At 44.3% G+C, this 22,695-nt stretch overlaps 1 protein-coding gene across 1 annotated transcript in view; it reads left to right on the top strand.

Moving 5' to 3' along the window:
• The window catches only part of LOC309817752 (steryl-sulfatase-like), a 126,610-nt gene that overhangs the window by 74,746 nt on the left and 29,169 nt on the right, over positions 1–22,695 (top strand). The window contains exon 7 of the mRNA XM_082647031.1: positions 15,895–16,032. Coding sequence (XP_082503157.1) covers positions 15,895–16,032 — 138 coding nt within the window. The remainder of the gene's footprint in view (positions 1–15,894; positions 16,033–22,695) is intronic.

Here is a 22,695-nt window from a genome sequence, read left to right on the forward strand (position 1 = left end):
TAGAGAAGGAGCAGTGTTGTCACAGTATTTTTTCATTCTAAAGTAAGACAATAGCCGGAAGAGAGCAAAAATGACAAGCTTACAGCATTTTCACTTTTAACTTTGATCATTTGAAGGCAGAATTGCCCGTCAGATAACTCTGTCGACACCCCCGTTGCCTGCCTGCAAGATTTCATCGGTAACAGCCACCTTATAAATGCATTTATGCATCTGATTTTTAGCAAGTAAACAAGCCATGCATTAGGATGACGGAAACCTACAAGAAATAAGCGTCTTGGACAATCTTGGCAGCTTTGAGCACTGACTTGGAGAAAAGTCACTTTGCTTTGTCTCTACAACTTGGCATTTGGGTTTTGCTTCGTGCTGCTTTGCGGTTAAGCTAAGGGGAAGAGGAGAAAGGAAAGGGCATTGCTGTTTATTTTGAAACAGAAGGAATGACCATAGATGCCAGTAGCGTAGCTGCTTCCATTCTTGGACACCTCATCCCCATTCGGGGATGCTTCTGTACGAAACAGCTGTTCCACACCGGAGCGAGGCTGGCTCAGACATCATTGGCTGAGGAGGAAGCAGTCCGTTCAACTGGGGCGAAAGAAAGGGAACCTGTCCGCTCTGAAAAACAGTGTGGTATCTTTTTAAAAAATTCTAAACATATATCAGCCATTAACCCAGCAATTGCACTCCTGAGCCATTATCCCAGAGAAACAAAAATATATCTTTAGACAAAAATCTTTACATAAATGCCTATAGCACTTTTTGCCTATAACAGCCCTGAACTGGAAACAACCTATAAACAAACAATGGTACACCCATACCAGCATGAAAAAAGGAATGAACTTGTGATACCCACAACCTGGATGAAGCTCAAGGGGATTATGCTGAACGAAAAAGAAAAAAAAAACAGTCTAAAAAGGTTACCTACTGCGTGATTACATTTAGGTAACATTCTTGAAATGGCAAAGTTATCAAAATGGACGGGATGCCAAGGATTAAGGAAAGGGTCGTGGCCAGAGGGAAGTAAATGTAGCTATGAAAGTGCAACCATAGATCCTTACGCTGATGGAGACCTCGTCCGTTGACATTGACTGTATCAGTGTCAGGATCCTAATTGTGATATTCTACTAGAGTTTTGTAAGGTGTTACCATTGGGGGAAACTGAATACTTTACCGTGGATCTCTTTGTATCATTTCTTACAATCGCCTATGAATTTATAATTATCTCAAAAGAAAAAGTTCACTTAAAAATTAAATAAATTTTAAAAATTGTTTTAAAAAGCAAGGGAACCTGTGACCAGGGCAGTATAAACAGACTTAGGACAAGCACAGGCTTTGTGAGTGCTGACGGCTCCCAGGGTCGAATACACACCCACCTGCATGTGTGTGTGTGTGCGTGGGTGTGATGCACGGAACTACAAATCGTGTGCTACATGTGTCCTTCCCCTCCTCGCCCCACACAAGCCAGGAAGTCCCTTAGCTCATTGTGGCTACGCAGGGGGCCTCCACTTGCTGTCATCCGGAGCTCTGTTGTGCATGACCTTGTTTTGCATGTCATGCCACGTGCCGGGATGCCCATCCTCAGAATGGCCATGTCCTGGGGTAGGGTCTTTATTCTCACGGGAGAAAGCTTTTAATCCCTCTGTTCACAATCTCCCTAGAGTCCCATGTGGAGCATTTCCTAATCCAAAGCGCGATATACATTTGTCTTTCTCTCTTCTTCATTTGCTGCTTGGCAGGTCTACGTGGTGCCGGAGGTGAGGTCACTGGTCAGGGTCTGATCTTCCCGTGCACACTGCCTAAAGGGTCACCCATCGCCGGAGGTGAGGTCACTGGCCCGTGCACACTGCCTAAAGGGTCACCCATCTGCTGATTGGCATCAGTTCTGCTCTTAAAGCAGAACTCATTCTGCTCTTAAACTCATTCTGCTCTTAAAGCAGCCTAGGGAGAGGCTGGAGGGCTTGCCCTTGTTTTAGGAGGGAGAAGAATGATCTCCAGGTCGACGGCTGCTTAACCACTGCAGATCAACCCTGCAAACCCTATTAAGTCTCCAACGCTGTCTACACGGCAGAATCAGACATCTACACACTTGGGCTGCCTCCTGAAGTCTGATACTTGAACCCCATGCCCACTGACCATGAACCCCTCCACCATGTTCATTGGGCTTCTTTACATGGATCTTTTTAAAGAGGAGAGAAATGGAATCCTAACCTAGAGGCAATGTAAGAAAGTGTGGTTAAGACAAAGGCACTTTATGGCCACAGGGGACATAGAGAGTAGAGCCATTTAATTGGCCCCCTTCACCGCACTTGTATAGGTGGCGGTGTTGAAGTTCTTTTCTGCTCTATTCCTCCGTGGCCCCTGCCCCATCCATTTGTCCACCAAGGTGACACATCCCTTACTTGCTGTAGTGAGTCGTGGGCTCTGCTCTCAACGGCATCCATTTTATGTATTTACTTATTTATTTATCTTTTATTGAAGTATAGTTGATTTACAATGTTGTGTTAATTTCTGCTGTACTGCAAAGTGATTCATATATATATATATATTTATATATTTATATATATATATTCTTTTTTGTTTTCTTTTCCATTATAGTTTATCACAGGAGATTGAATACAGTTCCCTGTGCTCTACAGTAGGTCCTTGTTTATCCATTCTATGTATACTAGTTTCCATCTGCTAATCCCAAACTCCCAATCCATCCCTCCCACACCCCCTTCCCCTTTGGCAACCACAAGTCTGTTCTCTATGTGACTCTGTTTCTGTTTTGTGGATATATTCATTAGTGTCATTTTTCACATATATAAGTGACTTACTTCACTTGGTATGACAATCTCTAGGTCCATGCATGTTGCTGCGAATGGCATTACTTCCTTCTTTTTTATGGCTAATATTCCATTGCATATACGTGCCACATCTCCTTTATCCATTCCTCTGTCAATGGACATTTAGGTTGCTTCCATGTCCTGGCTATTGTAAATAGTGCTGCAGTGAACACTGGCGTGCATGTATCTTTTTGAATTAGAGTTTTGTCTGGAAATCTGCCCAGGAGAGGGATTTCAGGATCATACGGCAACTCTGTTTTTAAGGAAACTCCATACTGTTCTCCATAGTGGCTGTATCAATTTACACGCCCGCCAACAGTGCAAGAGGGTTCTCTTCTCTCTGTACCCTCTCCAGCATTTGTTATTTGTAGACTTTTTAATGATGACCATCCTGGCCAGTGTGAGGTGATACCTCATTGTAGTTTTGATTTGCATTTCTCTAATAATTAGCAATGTTGAGCATCTTTTCATCTGCCTGTTCACCATCTGTATCAACTGCATTAATTTTCAATGCTTTGCTCTTGCAGATGAATCTTTATCTTCCAAAGTGCAATTGTTTTCTCCATTAACCTATTCTTGATTTTATATGTGTGCATCAGGTCCACACATCTGGAGAGCTTAATGTAAATCGGGGTATCAGAAAATCCAATGATAGGGCAGCAAGAATAAAGGAAATGTATATAATATATGTTTTCTATATATAGAACGGGAAGTTTCTATATAAGGGAAGTTCTCTTCCCTTCCTGTGTGAGTTTCCAGTGAATCTGTATTTGTGACAAAATAGTAAATTTTCTGCAGAAAGAAGTTTTTGCAACCTCAGCTTAGAGATGCAAGCATGAAGGGGAGGGCAGTTAGGGTGGGGAGAGAGCGCTGGAACAGGACCAGTGCAGGTCTGCTGATCCAGACTTTTCGCTGTAAGATTTCGTTGGAAATTCATTGTGTAGAACATTGATTTTCATTCTCTAAATTAATTTATCTTATATATCACTAACCTCTGGGTTTCATAAACTCTATAACCACGTTACCATTTTTGCAAACCCCGAAGCTTAATTTCATGTTCTCGGGCCTGGGATGTATATTATTTTACCTTGAATTTACCTCTCAAATTAAAGCGAGTAGTTTTTAACACTTTTGTAAATCATTTCCCTAAAGAAGATAGTACCCTAAGTTATTGAGGAATGAAGTTGCACAATCAATTCAAACAGGATTAATAAAATTTCTGGTTACAAAACAACAACAACAGTAAACATTTATTGACTCACAATAGCTAAACTCTAAAAGCCTTTGGTACATCCTAGTCACTTATTTAACATCTGCCACGGGTTGTTTAGTTCACTCCCCACAGCTGTGCTATGCGAGATTTTCGTCACCGTTGCAGGTGAGAAAGTGAAGTCTGAGAAAGGTGACTTGTGTAAGATTTGCGCAGCCACCACTAGGCTACACTGCTTCTCAGGAGCCTGGAAGGATTTCTGGTTTGTTGGATTAATTGAGACAGTAGGTTTGTCTCTTCTCCAGCTGCAGCTCAATATCAAAAACCAACCCAATTAAAAAATGGGTGGAAGACCTAAATAGACATTTCTCCAAAGAAGATAAACAGATGTCCAAGAGGCACATGAAAAATGCTCAACATCACTAATCATTAAAGAAATGCAAATCAAAACTACAATGAGGTATCACCTCACACCAGTCAGAATGGCCATCATCAAAAAAATGTACAAGGACTTCCCTGGTGGCACAGTGGTTAAGAATCCGCCTGCCAGTGCAGGGGACACGGGTTTGAGCCCTGGTCCGGGAAGATCCCGCATGCCGCAGAGCAACTAAGCCTGTGCACCACAGCTACTGAGCCTGCGCTCTAGAGCCCGCGAGCCACAACTACTGAAGACTGCGTGCCACAACTACTGAACCCCGCGTGCCCAGAGCCCGTGCTCCACAAGTAGAGAAGCCACCAATGAGAAGCCTACACACGGCAACAAAGAGTAGCCCCCACTCGCCGCCACTAGAGAAAGCCTGCGCGCAGCAACGAAGTCCCAACGCAGCCCCAAATAAATAAGTAAATAAATAATAATTTTAAAAGAAAAAAGGAAAAGAAAGACAAGCCTGTTTAGACCAATGGCCTCCAGTGGTTTTCATGCAGCTTCTGTATCCTAGGAGTCCCTCCGTTCCTGTGTTCTTGAGTTTGCCTTGTACACTTTAGACACGTCTGCCTTGGAAATTAAACAGCAGGTGCACAGAACAGGAGGATGTAGATGTGGGTATCACAGGGGTGTTTCGGATAATACTTCCTCCACCTTCAACCTCTTCCAATTAGCACATTTAATTTGCTAGTTAGATATTTCTAGGCAGAGTGAGAAAAGGTAAATTAGGATTTGGGAGATGGGGTTAAAGCAACGTTCAAATGATATTCCACTGAGGACCAGTATATATATATTTGAAAGGTGAGGTCAAAACGTGGGGTCAGAAGTAGTTTGAATACCTGTTGCTTTTGAGCCCTGACCCAGGGAGGGCTCGTCAGAATGTCAAATGCAGCAATTCCCCTGAGGAGCTGGATTGCACCTGCCGGAATTAGTTGACTTAACCAATCAGATGAAATGACATCATGTATTTACAGTAGTCAGCATGGCGTCTGGCATGCAAGAAGTGCTCAATAAATGCTAGCTGCTATTCTTATTATCACTGTTACTGTTACTCTCACTCTCCCTTTCACAGATGGTTAAAGCGTCTTTGCTTAAAATGTGTGTATGAGGCCATTACACTGAATAGAAAAATCATAGAGGAGAAAAAAAGTCTACGATGGAAAAGGAGACATCTATTTGGACCATCTTGTGGGTTTTTGTATCATTAGTAGTATTTCACCTTCTATTTGAAATGTTCCCTTTGGACACTTCACACTTCCGAAAGAGCCCTTCTGTCCGTGGCTTTGGTGTTTAGGATCTTGCGGGCAGGCCTAAACTGCTTCTAAGAGCTTGAGCTCTCCCCATAAAGTCAACGCATCACCCCAGAGCTAGACGGATGTTTCAGGGGAGCTGCAGGCTGGCGGACTGGAGGCCCCTTGGATTCGGAACCAAACGTAAGAGAGGAGCTTGGTAGGGTGTTAGTCAGTGTGTCCGGGTTTGAATCTGTGATTAATGCACAAGGTTTCTGCAAAGGAAAGCATAATTTTCCATTTTGTATCTTCAGCTTCATAGACGATCAAATCCAATGCAAAAAACAAAAAAATCTAGTCCCGAAACTGAAAATGGGTATGGATGGTGTAGGAGAGCGTCATAAAATAAGAGCGCTCTGAAGGGCTCGGTTTCCGGGATCATTCACCGTCCATCGTCTCTGGACATTCTGTGCTCACAGCCCAGCTCAGGCGGGAAGTGTGAGGTGATCCCTCTTATTGCTGGAGAAGTTCTGGCCGATCTCTTTCTAGAGCTTTTCACTGGCTTCCATCACAGAAATGGCCCCATGGGCGTGCAGGCAGCGTCGTTCTCCATCACAAAGCCCGGATAACCTCCCACGACAAGTTCAACCTGTGGTCATTCCAGAGAGCAAAGGAGCTGCAAGCTTTTTCTGCGAGACAGTGAAGTCCAGCAAATAGAGTGGCACAGCTGCATCAAGAGTGGGGAGACCTGTGTTCACTCCTAGCACTGTCCTGTCAAACGATTCCCTGCTGGTCTGGTTATCCGCTGCCCAGGTCAGCCAGCCCGTTGTGATGCTTGTCACCCCGGGGAAGCACTGACCACACACACCGACCACGGAGCCTTCCTCTGATTCACAGGCACACCGACTCTGGTTTTCCCCCAGACGCACGTGTGCAATGCCACTGCATGGAACGGGGACACTTGTGTATGTGCAGGAAAGCGCTGGTGTGCTTGGTGACAAGGAGGGCTATTTAGAGTTATTCAGATTCTCTCCAGCAAATGCAACACCCTGGAAGAAAAACACTTATAATTTAGTGTTAATTGGAGAAGATCAGCTGAGCAGAGCCACGAAAGCATCCCAGATGGTTGAGAGCAGATGCCAGAGCAGGAGGTACCATCACACATTACAGCTGTGATGCGATGAGGTCAAAGATGGGCTTTATGCAGGAAACCACAGCATTACCATAACAACCAGGTACAACACCAAATAAGGATGCGTCTCCTGGAAACAGTATGAACTCGCACAGGAAACCCAAGAAGGAAGGGAAGCCAAATCAGGGAAGGGTCATCCATACATAGGCAACATTTCTGTCTTACAGCTTCCTGTTTCTTAGTTACCCTAATAATCCTAATTCTCTATTTACTGTGTTTAGTTACCATGTATAAAAGTTATGTGTTCAGTGGTCTGCAACTCAAATCTCATTCCTGGTGTAATTCTTGAAATCTGTAAAAGGCCAACCCTCTCCTTTTATTATATGTCAACAGGTATTAAACATGTCGTCACAGGGAAACTCTCTTCTAAAAGTATGCTCCTCAGATAGGCATCATTTAGGAGCTTTTAAGAAACTCAGGTTCTCAGACTTCGCCCCAAACTTACTGAATCAGAATCTTCATTTTAGGTGGGGCAGGGGAGATAAATTAGGAGTTTGGGATTAACATATACACACTACTAAATATAAAATAGATAAACAAGGACCTACTGTAGAGACAAGGGAGCTCTACTCAATATCTTGTAATAACCTAGAATGGAAAATAATTTAAAAATATATATATATAACTCAGTCACTTGCTGTACACTTGAAACTAACACAATGTTGTAAATTAAGTATACTTTAAAAAAATAAAGCATTAAACAAATGTTGATCAAATCATTAAAAAAATATATATTTTAGCATGGTTCCCAAGGTGACAAATAAGCTTGTCAAAATTTGAAGGACACTGATATATAATAAGAACATGCTACGGAACCTATAGTCTACATACAAGGTCTTGATTATTATTTTGGTCATCCAGAAGAATGAAAAAATGCATAAAGTAGCCTAATCAGTTCCTTACTATCACATTTGCTTACTTTTCTGTCACTATTTGGAAAATGATTAGGGATAGCTTCTAAACGTGTTTCTAATGAAGTTCTGTATGCACTTAGGAGATGGGAAAGTAAGTGACGTGGTAAGAGGATGATCCCAAAATCAATGGACGTGGGTGAATCTGGTTGAATAGGAAACACACAGGATGTGGCGATGGGTGTGTTGATGTCTATTTCACTGTGGCTGCCAGGGAAGGATTTAGCCTTTTATCGAGGGCCTTCGGACAGGAAGGTTCCAGGACTCCTGCATCACAAGCTTGTGGCAGGTGTGCCTGTGTTCAGCAGAAAGGGCTCCTGACATGGTAGGAGCCTCTCCTCTCCTGCACGTTGTTGTTGTTGTTGTTGTTAATATTTATTTATTTATTTGGTTGCACTGGGTCTTAGTTGCAGCAGGCATGCCCCTTAGTTCTGCCTCACCGACTCCTTAGTTGTGGCAGGTAGGTTCCTTATTTGCGGCATGCGGGCTCCTTAGTTATGGCATGTGAACTCTTGCAGCATGAATGTTGCAGCATGCATGTGGGATCTAGTTCCCTGACCAGAGATTGAACCCGGGCCCCCTGCATTGGGAGCGCAGAGTCTTAACCACTGCGCCACCAGGGAGGTCCCTCTTGCTCGGATTTTAGTGGATGTGGAGGCCACCCTGGTCTCATCACTCAGGATGTGGAAATGCAGTGCGTGTAGCAGCCTCTTGCTCCCAACTCCTAGGTCCTAAAACCATCCTGCAAGAGTTTCATTTTCAATGCTTCCTCGGGCCTCCTGTCTGGGCGGCATCTGAGTGAGTCTCAGACTATATTTTGTGCAACCTTTGCATTAGATCCAAGTATAGTAGGGCAAAACACCTCATCTTCTGTTTATTTATTACAATATTTCACTTGCTACTGTCTGAAAATACCCTCGAATCAAATAACAAATGCAAAGCTTCTGAACAAACAACACCAGCTCTCCCCCACGTATCCCCCACAAGCCAGCACATCATTTTTGTATCTTATGCATTGCAAATAAATAATCCAATCATTTTTGGTCATATATTATTTTTCCCTTTGATGTGTACTTATTTTTTGTTTTTTGTGGTACGTGGGCCTCTCACCGCTGTGGCCTCTCCCGTTGCGGAGCACAGGCTCCGGACGCACAGACTCAGCGGCCATGGCTCACAGGCCCAGCCACTCAGCGGCATGTGGGATCTTCCCGGACCGGGGCACGAACCCGCGTCCCCTGCATCGGCAGGTGGACTCTCAACCACTGCGCCACCAGAGAAGCCCTGATGTGTAACCTTTTGAACTTGATTTTATACTGTAGGTAACCCATATGCTTTCAAATGTCCCATCTGTGGGATCCCTTGAGCTCCATGTGATGGAGAGGACCACAACTGGTGTTTTGGAAATCTTGACCATTAATTTTGGGAAGAAGCACAAGATCGAGTTTACCTACATTCCATGGACATTGCTTCCAGCTGGAGACATTAATCTATGTGCTTGTTGACAGATATGTCCTGATGTTTGGCGTGTTGATTACGCTTCTAATCCCACATAAGCTAAACAAAGAATTGCCTTTCCAGGGTTAATCAATGATGGCAGAATTTCTCTATCCCACTCAGTAACTGATTCAGGAGAGCCTGGGAACATAGGGTAAAGCTCGCTTTCTGTAGCAACGCCTAGCATTTCCCATGCCCCAGGGAGAGTCATAGCCACCACCAGCTGCTGCAATTAGAAACTCTTATTTATCTTAAAATCCTAGCCTCCATGGGAATATTTGACTTCCACCATTCACCTGTTGATCACAGGAAGGACTTAGCTAAAGTAGTTTTAAGGGAACTTTTTAGGGTTTCCTGCGTTCCCTGGAATTACCTTGAGTAGGTGGACGGTCTTCCTTAATTATTCATGGTGAGTGGCTGCCTCAGGAGATATTTTCTTTCCTTAATGAGCTCGATGTTTCCAAAAGGGTGAATAGGGACATCAAAGCATTTTGCTTCCACGTTTTGCCTGAGTCGACCTACGTTGTAGAAGAAAAAAGACAGATCTGCTGAAATAGCAAGGCTTCCATCAGGCAAGCTGATTTTTAAAAATTTTTTATTGAAGTATAGTTGATTTACAATGTGCGTGTGTGTGTGTGTGTATATATATATATATATATATATACACACACACATATATATACACGTTTTCAGATTCTTTTCCATTACAGGTTATTCCAAGATATTGAATATAGCTCCCTGTGCTATACAGTAGGTCCTTGTTCCTTATCTATTTTATATATAGTAGTGTGTATCTTTTAATCTCAAATTCCTAATTTATCCCTCCCCACCTCTTCCCCTTTGATAACCATTAGTTTATTTTCTATGTCTGTGAGTCTGTTTCTGTTTTGTAAATAAATTCATTTGTATTATTTTTTTAGATTCCACATGTAAGCAATATCGTATGATGTTTGTCTTTCTCTTTCTGAATTCACGTAGCATGATCATCTCTAGGTCCATCCATGTTGCTGCAAATGGCATTATTTCATTCTTTTTTATGGCTGAGTAATATTCCATTGTGTGTGTATAGATATAGATATATAGATAGATAGATAGATATATCACATCATATTTATCCATCCACCTGTTGATGGACATTTGGTTGTTTCCATGTCTTGCCTGTTGTAAATAGTGCTGCTATGAACACAGGGGTGCGTGTATCTTTTCAAATTAGAGTTTTCTCCAGCTATACCCCCAGAAGTGGGATTGCTGGATCATATGGTAACTCTATTTTTAGTTTTTGAAGGAACCTCCGTACTGTTCTCCATAGATGCTGCACCAATGTACATTCCCACCAACAGTGCAGGAGGGCTCCCTTTTCTCCACACCCTCTCCAGCATTTGTTATTTGTAGACTTTTTGATGATGGCTGTTCTGACGAGTATGAGATGATACCTCATTGTAGTTTGGATTTTAGGCAAACTGATTGCTTAACTCAGATTTTTAACTCCATTGTAAGAGCTGAGCTGCATTGAGCACTCCTAGTGCTGGGCTAAGAGTTTGGGATGCAATTCTCTTTCATCCCTTATGGCAACCTCTTCTACTATTACATGTTATCGCCTCTGACTTAGAGGCAAAGAACCCCAGTGAGCAAACCAGGGACCCAGGGCTCAAACCAGGTTGGCTTCTGTCAGGACCCAGAAGCCAGAGCTTGAGCAGTTAATTCTGCATTATAGCACTTCCCTTTCACGACAGAGCTCGGATTCTGCCCAAGCCCAAAACCCTTCTCTCCTGTGTGGCGCGCCACAGTCCTGACTCCAAAGAGTGGCTTGGCACCGGCTCGTGGTGTGAATCAATGGAATGAACAAACTCTCCAGGACCCAGGCTTCACACCTGAAGGAGGAAGGACCCCGATTTTCACAGCACCAAGTTTTCTCCTTTAGAATGACAAGTTCTCATCTTTTCCAGTGTGCTAGCTCTTATTGTCTCTGGTTAAATAACAAAGTGCTCTTCTCGAAATGGCTTGTTTCCTGTATTTGTTTCGTTCCAGGAAGAATGTGAGAAAGTTTTGAAGATAAAGCGTTTCATTTATAAGCTATCCTGCAGCCCACCATCGGTAATTCAAAACTATCATCCTACGTAAATTGGTATCATTATACCTGGAGAACCTTCTGAAAGATAATATTTGTGGACCTCTGACTTCCAATGTATGGGTCTGAAAGCAAGAATCATCCAGCAGTATTTGTTCCCACAGGAGATTTCTGGGCACAATTTTTAGAAGAGAAATATGTTAGAACTTGATAGGATCAATATCATGAAAAATTTAATGGTTAACGGGCCCCGGGCTTTCTGAATGAGATGCTGGCATAAGACCCAAATAGTTATTAGGTACAAGGGTGCCTCTTGCAGGAGAAAAAAGAACTAAAAGGAAGTCAGAAATCTGATGGTTTTCTGTGTGTAAACGCATGGTGGCCTCAGCTAGATTCTCTCGTATTAATCCCAGCCCAGTGGTGTGCAGTGATTTTGATGAAACGGATAAAGTTATCACTCTAGGCAATGAATCAGAAAAATTGATGGGGACAAAGAAAATATCATGTATCATGCAGCAAGTATCATGGTCATTGGAAGTCTTGGAATTTGGAGGAAATATCTAGGGAGGAGTGTGAAAATGGGGAAGGATGCAAGATATATTTTCGTAGAAGGAGTCTGTGTCGTAAATGCAGCTGCAGCTTCGTCTGAATATGAAAATAGCCTAGAGGGGAATCTGTACCTAGGAGATGTAGCTGGCTTGAGCAAAGGCAAGGGTCACCAGGAGGCTTTGGGAACAAACGCTGTCCATGACCCTCTGCGTGCCCCGGTCTCTAGCCTGTGTTTACTAGACTTTTGCAAACACATGTTGAGTGCATGGATGAGGAAGTCTAGGAGGCAACAGTGCACTTGAAAGGCATCTTTTAAAAATTACTGGACTATTTTTTAATATGTATTTATTTTAATAATGCTTCTTTTTTTAAAAACTAAAAAAAAATTTTTTTTTAATTTTTTGGCCGTGTCGTGTGGCTTGCAGTATCTTAGTTCCCCGACCAGGGACCGAACCCGGGCCCTCAGCAGTGAAAGTGCAGTCTCCTAACCACTGGACCGCTAGGAAATTCCCAGTAGACTTTTTTTTTTTTTTTAGCAGTTTTAGGTTTATAGAAAAACAGAGTAGAAAGTACAGAGAGCTTTCCTATATTCATTTCTTCTGCACACAATTTGCCATGTTATCTCTTGTATTAGCGGGGTACATGTGTTGCATTTGATGAGCCAATATTGATACATTATTATCAATTAAATTACATGGTTTACATTAGAGTTCACCATTGGAATTGCGCCTCCTGTGGGTCGGGACAAATGCGTAATGATTACAGCATCGTACATAATACTTTCCCTGCCCTAAAAATCCTCTGTGCTCTGCCTCTTCTTCCCTCCCTCCCCTCCAACCTCTGACAAGCACTGATCTGTTTACTGTCTGCCTAGTTTTGCCTTTTCCAGCATGTCATAGAGTTGAATCATGCAGTATGTAGCCCCTTCAGATGGGCTTCTTTCACTTAGCCCTATGCATTTCAGGTTCTTCCATGTCTCTTCATGGCTTGGTAGCTCATTTCTTTGTATCACTGAATAATATCGCACTGTCTGGATGGACCACAGTTAGTTTATTCGTTCACCTGCTGAAGGACACCTTGCTTGCTTCCAAGGTTTTGGCAATGGTAAATAAACGTGCTCTAAATATTTACATTGTGTCCATAGAAGTTATCACGGAAGCCATATTTTTTAAAAAGGCATTTCTTCACGGCATTTTCTTCATGCTAAGATACTTCTATGTAATATATGAAAGGTGAATTTCATTTGAAATGGAGGTGCGTGGTTGTATGCCCTTTTGCAAAATAGCAATTAAAACACAAGGAAGTAAAACCCTGAATGTTCTGCTCTCTGCCTAATCTGTGTTATTTTATTTAGAAATTACTATATGCACCAAAAGGGGCATTTTTCCTTCAAAGCGTTAAGTGGGGGGGCGGACTTCCCTGGTGGTGCAGTGGTTGAGAGTCCACTCTCAACCGATGCAGGGGACACGGGTTCATGCCCCGGTCCGGGAAGATCCCACATGCCGCGGAGCGGCTGGGCCCGTGAGCCATGGCCGCTGAGCCTGCGCGTCCGGAGCCTGTGCTCCGCAACGGGAGAGGCCACAGCAGTGAGAGGCCCGCGTACCGCAAAAAGAAAAAAAGTGTTAAGTGGGGGTTACATCGCCTTGTTGCTTCTTCCTCTGTGAACTCATTAAACTAATTACCATTTTCAAAGTGATAAGCCTTAAATTAGTGTCAGAGTCAAACTCCCCCAAGCCCGAGTGCACACGTGGTTTGCTTAGCTGAACCAAATCACAGCACGATAAATGTCCGGCTGACGATGATTTATCATGGGTGACAAATCACTAAAATGGCCCCGTGCATATTATTTTTGGTCCTGAGGATGACATATAGGTATATGGTGTGGCTTCTAGGAATGTTTATTATATGAGTTAAAACACTGAAAAAAGATTAAATGTACTCTAGCCTGTGGCACTGCAATCAAATAACAAGAATGTGTCTGGTAACAGATGACTGGGGTCTTGCTTTCACATCAGAAATCATCTCTGCCACCTCCGTGGAGGGTTGTCTCTGTGGCCTTATACCCCTTTTCTGGACCAGGTTGGTGAAGGTGCAACCCTGGAGTGCAGGGCCTGTCTCCGCGGAGGGCGTGACCTACCTGATGGATAGGATTACCCATATCCAGTTATTATTTCTGCTGCAAAGGATGCCTGGTGTCCTTTTAGAATTCCAGGTGTGTGGTTACCTACAGTGAAGAGATGGTCCCCTGTCGAGACGAGTGATGCTATAGCCACCCCAAGAGGATGTGGAAAAGGTTGTATCTCACATATAATGAGGCTTTCTGGGGAAAGCAGGACAGCGCCTAGGCTGGTCTGAAGATGGCTTGAGGGAGATGGGAAAGGAGACAGATCCAGCTTTCATGGTGGGTAGGAGCTGGGGCTTGGATGTGGGTTCCCACATGGAGGTAGGAGCTGGCATAGTTTGAACCTTCCATGGGCACTGGGGGAGGGAGCCCCCAGGCTTTCTTATTAGCTTGTTGGGCACAAGTGGAAGAGGCAGAGGTGAGACTTAAAAGCTCTTATCTGTCAAACATCAAAAAACCGAGTCAGACCCTTTAATACCTCAAACAGTAACTGCATGCATGGACTAAATTAAATTGGCAGCATGTGAATGTAGCAATCTCCGTGAAAATTGTAAATTATATACCTCTGGTCTGACCATCATTTTCTTCTGATCTGAGAGCAGGTGGTAGCTTCCTAATCAGAGAGTCCGTGTTTCAGCCCATTCCTCAGTCTTCAGCTGGCTTCTGTTTTGTTTTGTTTTGTTTATTCTTATGGAAAATTTGAGGCATCCATAGAAGCAGAGAGAAAAGTGCAGTGAACTGCCATATGCCCTGGATCCACATTTAACAATTAATGAAGTCACGCCTGATTTTATTAATCCACGCTCTGTACTCACTTCCCTTCTTCCTGGATTAATTTGAAGACAGCAGCCATCATTATCATGTCATCCATGGGTGTTTCAGGATCTAACTCTAACTTTTTTTCCTTCATGTCTTTTTTTTTTTTTTTTTTTTTACTCCTCTGTGATTTTCACGGAGTTCATCCACTTAACTCTGCAGGGTTTGAGAGTTTGGGTTTTGCAGTCAGACTTAACTCTTCCTTTCTGGGTCTCTCACTTCCTAACGGTGTGACTTTGAACAGGTCATATATCTTTTTGGAGCACTGTTGCCCTCAGCTGTGCAATGGAGCCAATGCTCTTTACTCGTAGGGTTCGGTATGATGTAATCAAGAGAACATGGAATAAAGTCCTCTGCAGGCAGAGTGTTCAACAAATGGTACCCATTACTCTCATTGTTGACCATGGTATCATTATTATTTTGAAGGGTTGCTATATGGGGGTTAGTATACAATGGGAAGTATGGGGAAAGAAGGTGAGGAAAAGAAAAAGGAAAGTGTGAGGAATATTTATCTTCATGATGGACAGTTTTAGACCTGGGTATCTATGGTAAGTATGAAAAAGGTCATTCATCATAAAATAGTTTTAGAAATGTTTGTTTGTATAAGAGGAACAGTGATGATTTAGTTTTTTCCAGTCAATAAGGAAAACCAGTAGACTTCTTTATAGCCTCAGGCCAGCTGGTGATTGCAGCAATTTGGCTTCTCTCTTCCGGCATCTTCCTCCAAGGGGCTCATGATCTGTGAGCCTGATTCCTCTAGAATCCTTTATCAGGTCTCCCTACAGGGTCACCCCGTGATGCCTAGACGTTCAAATGATGCTTGTAGATGATACTTAATTCACTGACTGCATCTTCTCATTGTCTCTGCCAAGAGCCCGGCCACTGTGCTCCTTCTGATTCTGCTGCATCCCCTGTTGGGATCAGCACAGGAGAGCTCAGTGTGTAAGACCATCTCCTTCTCACCATGAGAAATTAACAGACAGGTCGATGAGGGCGAATCACCTCCCTTTCTTTTGTAAAGATTGCACTATTTTAACACTGAGTGTTTTCTCCCCTTCAGGACAGATCTTGGATGTTCTAGATGAGTTGAAACTGGCTAATAACACCCTGGTCTACTTCTCCTCGGACCAAGGAGCACATGTAGAGGAGGTGACTGTCAAAGGGGAAGGTCACGGAGGCAGTAACGGAATCTATAAAGGTGAGCAATCTGTGCAGGTGGGAAATGGCACGGTGTCAGCTCTGTGCTCTGCCTGCCCCCCGCCGCTTACCCCCTCATCACCTTCTCCTGGACCTTGGAGCTGTGGTGCTATTCTTCTGCCACTTGAAACATACAGGGCTTTATGGGGTCACAGGCATTGAAAACTCAGATGGCCAAAGTGACCATTTCCGCTATGGTCCCCCCATAACTTAAAAGCACGCATTCTGTGTCCAGACATTAAAATGAGGGTGTTTTCCCCCTAAATCTAAATTCAGCCCCATAGTAGTTGGTTCATAGTGTAGTTGGCCCCATAGTGTAGTTGGTTCAAACAAGACCCCTTACACCCTCCCCCCATGACCTCTACAACTACAATTGCTTTAAGCCTGGAAGTTTGTGTTGATTTGTTACAGCAACAATAAAAAGCTATTAACTTGTATTTGGGCATCAGAAGTTTGAAATGGGTCTCACTGGTCTAAAATCAAGATGGTAGCAGGACTGCATCTTTCTGGAGGCTCCAGGGGAGAATCCATTTCCTTGCCTTCTCCAGCTTCTGGAGGTGGTCACTCTCCTTGGCTCGTGGACCCTTTCTTCCACCTTTAAAGCCACCAATGCAGTGTCTTCAAACCTTCCTCTCTCTCTCTCTCTCTGACCTCTGCTTCCATAATTCCATCTCTTTCACTTACTCTGACTTTCTTGCCTGCAATTTTAAGGACCCTTGTGATTATGTCAGTCTTGCCCACGTAATCCAGAGTAATTTTTCCTATTTCTAGACCCTTAATCACATCTGCAGAGTCCCTCTTGTCATGGAAGGTAACCTAGTCACAGTGTCCGGGGATGAGGATGCGGACATCTTTGGGAGGTCATTATTCTGCCTATCTCCATATGCTACAGCATTGTGGGCTGATGCTTCCTTCCTGACAGAGCATTAGCTAAGCCACCACCAAGATGGATCAGGCTACCTGTCATTGGGGATATTAGATAAGACCCATCTGCTGACCCCAAGTTGCTTATACAACATACACTCTGCGAATATGAGACATAGATACCTGGGTATAATAACATGTGGCCCATTTCACAAAGACTTAGGTGAGATACCTCAAAGGGCATATCCGTGCTAAGGGTTAGGACACCACCCGAATCTGCAGTGGGTGTGGGTTGGATGTAACATGGGGGAGGATGATTAGAAGTGACCATGCAAAAGGCAAAGCAAGGTGTCCCAGACAGTAGGGGCTGCTGAATAAAGCAAGATGCGTGACACATAGGGAAGCACATTGAATTTTGCTCCCTAAAGCCGTGAGGTGCTTTATTGCCCTTTCATTATTCTCTCACATGGTTGTTTCACAGATTCCCAGGGACTCAGGAAACCAGAGTTTACCTACAAAGATATGAAATGCTAATCTATGGAGTGCTTTCATCCATTAGTTTACAAACCCTGATTGAACTGTGTATCTGGCACTGGGTTAGAGGCAACAATACGGTCCCTGCCCTAAAGGAGCCCATGGTCAACGGGTTGGGTAGGTGGGTGGCTGGTTGGTTGGGTGGCTGGTTGGATGGTTGGTTGGGTAGATGGTTGGTTGGGTGGGTGGTTGGTTGGTTGGGTGGATGGTTGGTTGGGTAAATGGCTGGTTGGGTGGATGGGTGGTTGGGTGGGTGGGTGGGTGGTTGAGTGGGTGGATGGTTGGGTGGGTGGATGGTTGGGTGGGTGGATGGTTGGATGGTTGGTTGGGTAGATGGCTGGCTGGTTGGTTGGGTGGGTGGTTGGGTGGGTGGGTGGTTGGTTGGGTGGTTGATTGGGTGGTTGGTCGGTTGGGTGGGTAGGTGGGTGGCTGGTTGGTTGGGTGGATGGTTGGTTGGGTAAATGGCTGGTTGGTTGGGTGGGTGGTTGGTTGAGTGGGTGGATGGTTGGGTGGTTGGCTGGGTAAATGGCTGGTTGGTTGGGTGGGTGGTTGGTTGGGTGGGTGGTTGGGTGGGTGGGTAGGTGGGTGGAATGTTTTTTGGGTGGGTGGTCGGTTGGGTGGTTGATTGGGTGGGTGGTCAGTTGGGTGGGTAGGTGGGTGGATGGTTGGTTGGGTGGGGTTGGTTGGGTAAATGGCTGGTTGGTTGGGTGGGTGGGTGGATGGTTGGGTGGTTGATTGGGTGGGTGGTCAGTTGGGTGGGTAGGTGGGTGGCTGGTTGGTTGGGTGGATGGTTGGTTGGGTAAATGGCTGGTTGGTTGGGTGGGTGGGTGGATGGTTGGGTGGTTGATTGGGTGGGTGGTCAGTTGGGTGGGTAGGTGAATGGATGGTTGTTTGGGTGGGTGGATGGTTGGGTGGGTGGTTGGTTGGGTAGATGGTTGGATGGTTGGTTGGGTCAGTGGCTGGTTGGTTGGGTGGTTAGTTGTTTGCATGGGTGGTTGGGTTGGGGGTGGTGGGAGGAAGCCTAAGAAGGCCCATGCGATTTAACAAGGGTGTCGACATTCTTGGCACAAGATGCCTGTGGTGCATACGGCAAGGAGAGCCTCACTCGGCCAACAGGGCCCAAGAAATGTTCCCAAAGGAGACCAGGCTGGGAAGGAGGTAGCCAGGGTGTGCTTGAGCTCTTATCCTTCTACCTCGAGCTCTTTCCACTCTCCCAACCACATACCCTCCTCAGTATAGCTGGGATGAGGAGAGAAGCACATGGCTTACTCTGCAAACTGGCAGGAATTGGGTAACACCAGATCACACCAGTCCTGAACCAAACAGACAGCGAAAAGGCAGTCTGTCACCCATCCCAATGGCAGCACGTAGCCTGTGAAACCTTATACTTCTATTTACATCCTCGACATGCACATCTGAGTCCTTTCAAATTCTGAGCACTGGGGGGCCCCCCCGGGACCTTTGTTTACACCTTCGGTTACCTGGAACCCAGGAGGGAAGGATTCCTGTTCAGTGCGGGTCTGGACAACCTCGCTGGATGTTCATACCACTTCCTTTGCTTGTCATCGTTCCCTCCCCAGTGCAGGACACACGACTGATACTCAACACAGGTGAAATGACCGAGCAGGTGTCTCTACTCGGAACAGGATTAACCCACTCTTTCAGCCAGCCCTCCTCTATTCAGTCTTATTTTCGAGGAGCGAGAAGTGAAAGTATGTATTCCTGTAGAGTAAGATGAGGTGCTTTCGTCGTATTTCCTTTAGTTATGGACTGTGTGCGGAGAGTTGTTTTTATGTTATTTTATACATGATAGCGTCTCTCGAGATGGAGTCCCAGACTGCATTTCATGCACTGGCTCCCCCGTCCATTCATTCCCCCGGTGAAGGTCTGTTAGGTTCCAAAGTTGCTTAGTGGCTGCTGCCGAGACGTGTACATCAGTCACAGTAATAGATGTGGTCAGCAAGTAATACGTTATTTAAGAAAGTCACATATATGGTGTGACGGAGCTTTGGTTTGGGGACAGATGACCAGATGACCACCAGCGATGAATCTGAGGGAGCCTGGTGTTGAAAAGAAGGAGATGTACTGGCATTTTGTGTCGATGGCTGACTCTTCAGAGACCTAAGTGGATGGTGAGGATGAGTCAGAAAGAGAGTGTCCAGGGTCTGAAGGATGCCTTGGAATTGGGCTTCTCGTACAATCTGAAGAGCAGGCTCACAGCTGCTCCCTGTTTTTTTTGTTTTTTTAAGAAACATGAATGTGTTAGACATACTTTGAATGTGTTAGAAACATGAATGTGTTAGACATACTTTGTTTGAATGCTAGAACTACCATCGGTGTCTGACACTGTATTAATATCTCAGCCACCACTCTATCGCAAAGCATTATCCCTTTGTCAAGTTTAGTTGAAATCAAGTTCACAGTGAAACATTGTTAACGGTATGATGCTCAAAAAAAAAAAAAAGATGTGGTTTCCTTCTAGCTATGGGGAATGACCAAAGACTTCTCAGTGTCAAGACACCTTGTTTTCTAAAGCTGTGAGCTTGCATGCACTCCTACGATTTATGCAAACACAGAGAAATCACACCGTTTGAGCTCACTGATCAAAAGAGCATCCTTTCAGAACAATCCTGACTTGCAGTCTTCATCAGAACTGCTCCAAAAGATCTATCCTTCCTCACATGGCCTTCTCTTCTCTAGTCACATCCCATCCTGCCTCACTCTACTAAGGGCACTCCTACTATCCCTTAGGGCCCCCCGAGATAATCCACGATAATCTCCCCATCACACCATCAGTCATGTAATCATATCTACAAAGTCCCTTTTTCAGAAAACAAGGTACAATTCAAAGGTTCCAAGGATTCCAACATGGACATCTTTAGGGGTCATTATTCAGCCTTCCCCTAAAAAAAAAAACTATACTATTTGAGCTCAGTGATCCCTCCGTATTCCTCAGTCTGTTTCACTAATGAAATCTACGGACCACCTTGGTAGAATGGCTGTGATTAAATCACGACACAGAGTTCAACAGCTAATCCCTTTTAATCAGAGGAACATTAGATTCTGCTGTAGTCTGCATTTCAAAAAATTAATTTAATTTTGTGGGGTTGAGGCGATAGTGACACTACTAGTTTTTTCTCTCTCTCTTTTTTTTCTAATTGAAATATAGTTGACTTACAATGTTGTGTTTGTTTCAGATGTACAGCAAAGTGATTCATTTATACACACACATATATCTATTTTTTTCAGATTCTTTTCCCTTACAGGTTATTACAAAATATTGAGTACAGTTCCCTGTGCTATACAGTAGGACCTTGTTGATTATCTATTTAACTTTTAAAAAAAATTGATTTATTTTATTTATTTATTTTTGGCTGCATTGGGTCTTCATTGCTGCGCGCGGGCTTTCTCTAGTTGCGGTGAGCAGGGGCTACTCTTCATTGCGGTGCGCGGGCTTCTCATTGCGGTGGCTCCTCTTGTTGCAGAGCACGGGCTCCAGCAGTTGTGGCATGTGGGCTCAGAAGTTGTGGCTCATGGGCTCTAGAGCGCAGGCTCAGTAGTTGTGGTGCACAGGCCCAGTTGCTCCGCGGCATTTGGGATCTTCCCAGATCAGGGCTCGAACCCATGTCCCCTGCATTGGCAGGCAGATTCTTAACCAGTGCGCCACCAGGGAAGCCCTGTTTATCTATTTTATGTAAAGTAGTGTGTATCTGTTAATCCCAAACTCCTAATTTATCCCTCCCCCACTTTCCCCTTTGGTAACCATAAGTTTGTTTTCTATATCTGTGAGTCTGTTTCTGTTTCACGGATAAGTTCATTTGTGTCATGTTTTAAATTCCATATATAAGTGATATCATATGGTATTTGTCTTCCTCTGTCTGGTTTCACTTAGTATGATAATCTTTAGGTCCACGCATGTTGCTGCAAATGGCATTATTTTATTCTTTTTTATGGCTGAGTACTATTTCATTATACATATATATCACATTTTCTTTTATCATTCACCTGTCGATGGACATTAGGTTATATTCCATGTCTTGGCTATTGTAAATAGTACTGCTATGAACATTGGGGTGCATGTATCTTTTTGAATTACAGTTTTGTCTGGATATAGGCCCAGGAGTGGGATTGCTGGATCATATGGTAGCTCTATTTTTAGTTTTCTAAGGAACCTCCAGACTGTTCTCCATAGTGGCTGCACCAAAGTACATTCTCACCAACAGTGTAGGAGGGTTCCCTTTTCTCCACACCCTCCCTAGCATGTAATATTTGTAAACTTATTTTCACCTTTTCCCTAACATATCCTCCCTTAGCTGGGACCAGAATAACTTCCCTAAGATTTTCTTAGCGTTTAGAGTTTCCTTCCTCTTCCTCACAGCTGAAAATTCCCCGAAGTCTCGGATGAGAACATCATACTCCTAGCTCTGGCTTCCTTTTCATTCCTCTCCCAAGTCAAGGTCACCCAGCAGGAGGCTCCCCCCTCAACCCCCTGCCTCCCTTTTACTCTGCGTAAAGGCAAGTAATAAGTGTCAATGGAGTGGATAAATTAACTCTATAGATGGCTTCTGCAGAAGCATTGGTTGGGTGTGAGGGCTGAAAATCGTATTTCCCTGAGTGTTCATGAACGTAGACTTTCTCCACGGGCAGAGAAATGCTCTCCGAATTCCCTGATGCCCGCAAGAAAGGCACCGCAGTTTTCCTTGCAGTGCAGGTTCCAAAAGCCAGTGATTGGCTGGAGTCCATGTGGCTTAGGAGTTCCTTCTTACAGTCACTGAGTTTGGCGGCTCTTTGCCTCAGGCAGTCCCACGGCTCTCAGAGCAACGGGTGCTTTTGTTGGAGAAAAAAAAAAAAAAAAACAGCAAGAGGCTCTGCTAGTTTATTAGGGGGTGGTTACGTTCAGGTTCATTCTTCAGATTTTAGCAAACATTTTCATCAGCTCCCCAAGAGAGGGCAAAGCTGGCTGGTCTTGCTGGTATCAGGACTTGTGTGCCAGGAGGCATCCCCCAGGCTTCCCCAGGCTTTTCCTCTTTGAAAGAAGCTCACATGTTATCCTCACCTAGCAGTTCATTCCTTCAGTTAAATTCCACTGAGAAGCACGCATATACTGAGCCCCCATAGGATGCCAGGCTCGGGGCTGGCTTCTAGGACATGATGACAGCGAATACAGGGTCCCCAGCCTCTAGTAGCTCATATTCTTTGGTTGAGATGGACATCTAAGGAGATGGTTTCAGAATAACAAAGTAGAAAGGAAGCTCTGAGAAGGGAC

Source organism: Grampus griseus (genome assembly GCF_964374135.1).
Source record: "Grampus griseus genome assembly, chromosome: Y".
Taxonomy (NCBI): domain Eukaryota; kingdom Metazoa; phylum Chordata; class Mammalia; order Artiodactyla; family Delphinidae; genus Grampus; species Grampus griseus.